Raw genomic sequence first — 7,400 nt, 5'->3', positions numbered from 1 at the left:
ACACACACACACACACACACACACACACACACACACACACACACACACACACACACACACACACACACACACACACACACACACACACACACCTCAGTTTAGCTCCAGTTAACTGAGCAGACCCTGTCAATGTGTGGCCTGTGAGGGGATGTAGCAATGTGATTTAGGTTAAACACACTTCAGTGGCTTATAGGTGTGTAAGGGCTGCTGAACATGTGATAGACAGACACAGAAACACACACACACACACACACACACACACACACACACACACACACACACACACACACACACACACAGAGCATGTGTTTTCTGAAGTACAAACATTTCATCTCTCCTGGGCTCCCCTACCTTGCAGTTTCAGCACAACTGTCAGCCTCACTGAATGTGTGTGTGTTTGTGTGTGTATGTGTGTGTGTGTGTGTGTGTGTGTGTTACTCCATACTATATAGTGCAGTCTGAAGCACTCTAGTACCTGTCTCTTATGTGTGTCCTTCCCAGTATAGCTGGTTGGTAGGCTATGAAGACGCTTTAGCCTTGCCTCCACATGTTGCTGATGAGTATGTTACCATAGCACTGCATCCAATTTCTAGTTTCTGATGTATGGCGGGAATATGCGCGTTCAGTGAGGCGATTTGCTTGAGATGCAATTTACATGACAGCGCCTATACATCCAGGGGCAGTTTGATCGATATCTGGTGTGTTTTCCTTTTCTTTTGTTAACAGCTCTATATCTTAGAGTAAATACAAATGAAAGGCAGTTATAGTCTACATAAAGCCAGATGTTGGCAATAAGGGCTCTTGTACGCAGGGTGGGACTTTTTATAAGAAATACCATTGCCTCAAAGCTAAATGCATTGTTCATAACGTCTTAAGGATTAAGAGTTTGATATTTGCTTTCGTCCCCTATAGTTTTTGTATTCAAGTACAATATATATACATCTAATTATTATTACATGTTGCTTTGGTTATTTTCAAAATGTGCGAATGTCCCCATTAATGAATTAAGAAAATTATAAATGACAGTAGAATGCAATCATTCAAATAAGGTTGGAAAATGATCAGCTAAAGAAAATTATGCTACAGTGGCAATATACTGACGGGAGCCAAGAAGATATTTTGTCAGCTATAGTTGAGTTACATTTTAAAAGACGACTGGTCCTTGAAGAATATTAAAATCACTGTGCTGGCGCAACGATTTCCACAGTTGATAATTCACTCATATTCTTTGAACATTTGCTCAATTTCATGATGAAATAAAACACAATTCCGGGTATCTCAGATGCTGCGATGTCTGAATGGTTTAACATCTTACCTCGCCTTCTCTGTGCCACGGCCTCCCGTTCTGAGGGTACTTGCTCTGGCTCTGGCGTTTCTTCTGCCCTCCGTCGGCAAATTTGCACAGCAAAGGCTCCAAGGGAGCTGCAGAGAGATAGAAAGAGGAGGGAGGGGGAGGAAACAAATCAGGTTAGAAGGACTTCATCCTGTGACCCGTCAGAAGGACATGAGTCCTTTTGAACATGTTGCATGTATCTTCTTCTACCATCGTCTCTGTGTCTCTCCCTCCTCCCTCTGCCCTCCTATGGAGCTCCAAGAAAAATTCCCAGACTGACATTGTTGGCAGGCGCTCTCCACCCTGGCCCAGGCTGGCAGCCCATGAAAGAGCATCGCAGGGTATTGTTGAAATAATAATCACAGTAATCGCTCTTGTAAATACCTCGGAGATGGTAAAGCAGCACCGCTCTGTCAGCCAAAGCATTTTCTCAAGAAGGCGTTCCTGTTCATGATGAGTAATCCCTGCTCGTTTCACTTTAACAGGCATATTCTCCTTTATTTAAAATGTTATGCCTTTTTACACTCCACAACAGTCTCACCGGGCTCTGTTGTTTGAGCAGAGGGTGTCATAGATATTTAGATGCTGTTGAAGTGAACACCAGGGGCACTCCGGCATTCTGAGACGATGATAACAAAAAAAAAGTAGAGGATTGACACAAGTGCCCTCGCTACAGAGCTGGCAAGTGTCTATCATCAACCAGCAGGAAAAAACATGAAATGAAATAGCTGTTATTAATCGAATTAAAAAGATAGAAAAAAAGACCCCCCTGTCTCTGTATCAACAGCCTTTTGTTTGCATAATTGCTGATAAAAGGTTGATGAGAGTGTTGCGATGACCTACGCTGCTATAAAGATAACTTCTCAAAGGGCATTTTCTCACACTTGAGCTGCAGGTGAGCACCGACAGGCACCAAATTAATTCAGGAAGAGGACTCTCCTGTTGAGATGCTGTAGAGGCAGAGACGATCTGAAGAAAGACAGGCTCAAAGAAGCAAAGGGAAAAAAAGCGAGAGGAAATTTGCTCTTGGTGAGCTTTTCTCATGAGAAACGGGTGGCTCTCTTGGCTGGGGATCTGGGGGTCTTAACAGTGTCCGTCCCCTTTTCAGTGTGCGTCAGCGAGATTGGAATCTCTTTGGAAACATACTGGGGAGATGAGAGAGCGGAATGGAGACAGTTGGAATAACAAAAAAACAAAACACAGAGGTAGTGAGAGAAAGACACACACACACACACACACACACACACACACACACACACACACACACACACACACACACACACACACACACACACAGAGTCAGATAAGAGAAACAGGTGAGTGACCGTGGGAGAAACAAGAAGGAAACAGAGGCTGAGAGACGATCTACACCTGGATCAAACGCTGGCTCTATGTAAAGGCTGTACAGTTCAGTACCAGTACAGCACACACTAAGCCAGCAATCTTGTCCAAACACTGAACCGCCGCTGCCCTGCACCTGGTGGCTTGGAAAGGACCTGACGGCTCTCCTGTCAGCGCCTCCACATTATAGGCCTGGCAGCTCGTGACACGGCCACTCTGTGACGACACGGGCCAATGACGGGGCTGTCTGCAGGAGGTGAGCAACAGGACCTTTCATCACATAGATGACACCCACCGAGAGAATTGTTGATGCTTTAATCTCCGCTCCCAGATGTTGGAGGCGCTTGGGCCTTGATAAGCAGCATCACAAGGCTGGGAATAAAGAAATGCTGCCAGGATTGACAAGGTAGTGACAGCAATAAAATAAAAATAAAACAGCCTGAAGTGAAGCAACCGGGGAGTTTTTTAGTTGAAATAAATTATTTGAGTATGAATTTTTTATTCTATTAATTTGCATGTCAATTTTGGGGGAATTGTTTGTTTGTTTACAGTATTGCTATGCACTTACAAAACGGTGTGTGTGTGCAGCTTAGGGCCACACACATTCAAACCAACTTCTCTAGAAAATAAGAAAACTTAATGTGTTTACGTGGCTTTAGGGCCTACTATGGGACCACACTTTTCAAAGTCAGCCCAGGAGAATGTTGCCAGGAAGGGAGAGTGAGAGAAACGCAGCAGAAGAAAAACAAAAAAAGCCCCACCAAACCTCTCCTCTGGCACTGTGGGAGATAATTAGCTATCGGAGACATTTGGAGAATCTGACACAGAGCACGCTGACGTTACCCCTGTGACTACATCCCAAGTTCCCACAGAGAGTTAGCCAATTTGTTTAAGACTCTGGCCCAAGATCAACAGCCTCACACCACCCCACCCACCCTGTGATCACACAGACGCCTCTGTAGCCCTGACACACACACACCCTTCTTTTGCCCCTAAAGTTTATCTGCTACAACACACAACCCTCAAAAACACAAAACAAACTGCTGCCAGCCTAAAAACCTAAAGACCTCTCCCCGCACACCATCATCACTGGCACAGCCCAGAATAAACTAGGCCACTGATTTGTAATGCTAGCTTGCTGACGCTAAGCTTTAGGTCACAGGCTGGAGTATTTGTTGTAGGTGGCCACTTAAAAAAATGTTAGTTATGAACCATTTGGTGCCCTCTAATGATCCTTAATCATCGGAAAAAAATACAAAAAAGGATTTTGGACAAGGTGAACAACTGCTGCTAACAAGGTGCTCCGTGGAGGCTCCTAATTCTATTTTATGTGTGTTACTGTAGGAACTGGTAAACACTTTAACGAGTGGTGACCGCAGACTTGTGCACATTTAACACCAGCCACGCTCACATGTACACCAAAATAATAGGGGCATGGCGCAACAGTTAAGTGCGAGTAAGATGTCAGCGCTGCTCGCATCATTGGATCGCAGCCTCGGCTCAATCACACTTCCGATTGTGCATCTGGCTCTGAACAGATAGTCATGGCTCTCTGCTCATCAATAGGCACATTGCCAACCAGTCAAATAAACCAATGAGTATGCAGATGTACGTCTGTATGAGACAGAGCAATAACAATGCTTGTTGCAAGTATTAGCGCAGCATTGCATAAGTAATTATTGCTGTTCATGTTGTTTCCTATGTGCGGGCATCTAGGGGAAACCAGTCCGTTGTCTGCAGAGTAACAGCAGATCTAACCATTGCTTTTCCTTCTACTATCTGCAGACAAATAGTGCTTGAGTGTGCTCTGGATGGTCTTGCAAGCCAGCTGAATATCATCAAATTAGCATGTGCATTATAACACATAAAAATCATCATGTCATACATTTGTCCGCTGATCAGAATTGGACTGCATGTCTGTTCGGCCTGAAATCAATGCAGTAATTTCTGAGCTGCAGAAGACTGGGTAAAAAGGATTTGCTCAGTGAAATAGCTTTTAGCCATCCAGACAGTTATAACAGAGGCTTCTCACAAGAGCTCCAGAGGCAGACTGGGCCTTTGCTCTTGGTATGTGCAAAGAGGCCTGACAGAAGGAAGTGCTCAGCCACTTGTACCAAAAGCAGTCAGTCATTCTGAAAAGCTTCAGCGAAAGGAAGCTTTGCACTTCTTAAGAACAAAGTCGAGTTAAAGGTTCCTACAGGTTTTTGGCTTGAGGTTCCATGAGCTAAGCGTTCAGATGGTTCTGCTGTGTTTGACTGCAAGGACATATTTGAGGGAAAATGGAAAAGGAGAAAAATGAGGAAAGTATTTTTATTGGAATCCTGCTTTACTCTGACACTGCTCGAGGGGAGCTCTAATTGGATCAACAACTGTCTGATTCCCATCAGCAAGCTTGACCTGTCTGCCCAGACAGAGGAGGCTGAGTCTTATGGGAAGGAGAGAAAAAAAGGAGGGAGAGAATGAGAGGCACGGAAAGACACATGAGGAGGGAGGGAGCACAAGGGACATCGTGCTAGAAATAGACACAGATTTAGTAGTCCTGATAGAACATATGACAGGTGAGAGGGACAAATGAGAAAGGACGTGGACAAGAATGGAGCAGCATATATGTCGCCATTTTCAGAGTGAAACGGGCGAGCTCAGAATGGCCGCCAACCAGGAAGGCAGGCAGCTTCACTACAGGGAGGGCTTTGATAGATTCCAGTCAATAGCTCTCACAACTGCCACACTGGCCTCACATCTTTCAGCGCGGAAATGAAGACAGTCTGCCAGCCGTTTTGCTGACAGGGACGGCACACATGGCTCAATGACACGGGCCGATAAATGGAGAGGGCACTGAGCGGGAGAGAGAGACAAAGAGGGAGAAGGAGAGGGAGATAGATGGAAAGACGGGTACAGTGTCATAAAGAGTCAAAAAGACATGGAAGGGAAGAGACGGAGATACTTTCAATGGTAGGAGTGACAGGCGCAGTCCCCCCCCCGTGCAATCCATACTTTATAGATGAGTGAGATTAGTATAGGGAGGAGGATGTCAACAAAGCCCTGCTTCTCACTCTGCATCCGATACACATGCTCTATGGCTATTGATTAGCCCTTGCTCAGACTTTCCCATAGAGGGCCCCTGCAGCCGGCACAGGCCTGAGATCATATTATGGATTACGGGAAGGGAAGTGGAGGGAAGAGCCCTGGATGCAGGCGGTAGAAGCCTGATCGATGAGCTATTGCGCACTTAACAAGAGTAATGTTTTGTAGGAAGTCTCTGACATGCTAATCCATCTCTCACTCCTCTCCGTACATCTACCTCCATTGCATCACTCTCTGTGGTTATCCATCTATCTATCTATCCATCCATCCATCCATCCATCTATTTCTTCATGAATCGCTGAGCAGACTGAGCCCAAACCAGCTTTAGACAAATAATAAGTTGTGGAAGATTCTGCATTAAAAACAGCTGTAATTATTTTAGCAGATGAAATTATGCTTGCACCTTCGAGTATTGAATCTGAATTAATCTTCTCCAGCAAGTGCAGCGCCAAACAGGCGGGGGCTTTCCAGCTGCTAGCAAACCCCTGTGTGAAAAGCTCTGAGGTACCAGTTGAACAAGATATTCATTTGAGCTTAATCAGCTAATTCCACTCGCCATTCCCGACGCTAAGGTTGCCATGGTGAGAAAAACAAATTACTAAAAACAACAGACACAGTTATGCGAGTGAGAAGAAGTTAGTACATGTGTTTGCCAGCTCCTATAAGCGACTCACAATCCTCCATCCATATTTTGAAATAAGATTTATACAAAAAGACAGTTCTCGCCACATTCCTTCCAAATGGCATAGTTGTGTGTTGCTGGTTCCTGTAGTTGGCAGATGTTTGCTGAACCCACACATGCTTCTCCATACTGCCAACATCTTAGTTGTTGCAGTAGGTCTCAGTATCAGAGGCCGCTTTACACAGCTGGCCATGGTGGCAATTACAAGAAGCCACATTGTGGTCGCTTCAAAATTGTAAGAGTATAGTATAAAACTGAAAAACACTATTTGCAGAGTGGATTGGAAATAAGATCCCAGCTAAGAAAACATTGCAGTGTGCAACAGGAGATGTGGCGTGAATACATCACAGACAAGCAGAGAGCCAAGTAGACTGTTTGGTCTGAGGACTCTCCTGAGGTCTTCATCTTTGCATTCAAACATTTCTATTAGGATAAATTACAAACCATTTATTTGTATTTAATTTGACAGTAACTGATGTTTGCACTTTGGATGTGCACAGTGACCTAAGAGTGAGCTCATATGTAAATACATGTAACTCAAATGTTTAATACAGTCCTTTTTTTATGACTCACTGAAATAAATTGAATGAGATAATATGATGAAATGTATCTCTCTCGTGTTAAAGACAGCTGCTTACTTACATTTCATTATTAATCAAAAACCAACTAATGAAAGTGTTGCATTGCAATGCAGGGCATCGGCAAGGCGGTAATGTTGCAATAGCACATTTTCCCAGGAAATGATATTTAACAGAAATAGACCTTCCTCTGACAGTAGAAATATATACGAAGAATAACTGTGTTCATGGAATTCATAACTAGTAAGCCTTCACTGTTTATCTTTGTCCTTGTGACTTGAAACGGGTCCTGGCCTGTGGAGCTTTCTTTTCATTGCAAACCGTTTTGGTGCTGTGGCAGACGGACTTAAGAGCAGCTGTCGGTGGACTTTTCCCTGGGGGG

The 7,400-nt window shown here is 44.3% G+C and overlaps 1 protein-coding gene across 5 annotated transcripts in view; it reads right to left on the bottom strand.

The window, feature by feature from the left end:
- The window catches only part of rbms3 (RNA binding motif, single stranded interacting protein), a 265,018-nt gene that overhangs the window by 33,039 nt on the left and 224,579 nt on the right, over positions 1-7,400 (bottom strand). For all 5 annotated transcript variants that reach the window (XM_010793775.1, XM_010793774.1, XM_010793779.1 and 2 more), the window contains one exon: positions 1,316-1,422. In XM_010793775.1, coding sequence (XP_010792077.1) covers positions 1,316-1,422 — 107 coding nt within the window. The remainder of the gene's footprint in view (positions 1-1,315; positions 1,423-7,400) is intronic.

This window comes from Notothenia coriiceps, unplaced genomic scaffold (assembly GCF_000735185.1).
Source record: "Notothenia coriiceps isolate Sejong01 unplaced genomic scaffold, NC01 NC01_scaffold00037244, whole genome shotgun sequence".
Lineage (NCBI taxonomy): Eukaryota > Metazoa > Chordata > Actinopteri > Perciformes > Nototheniidae > Notothenia > Notothenia coriiceps.
This window is presented reverse-complemented; position numbering and strand designations above follow the sequence as displayed.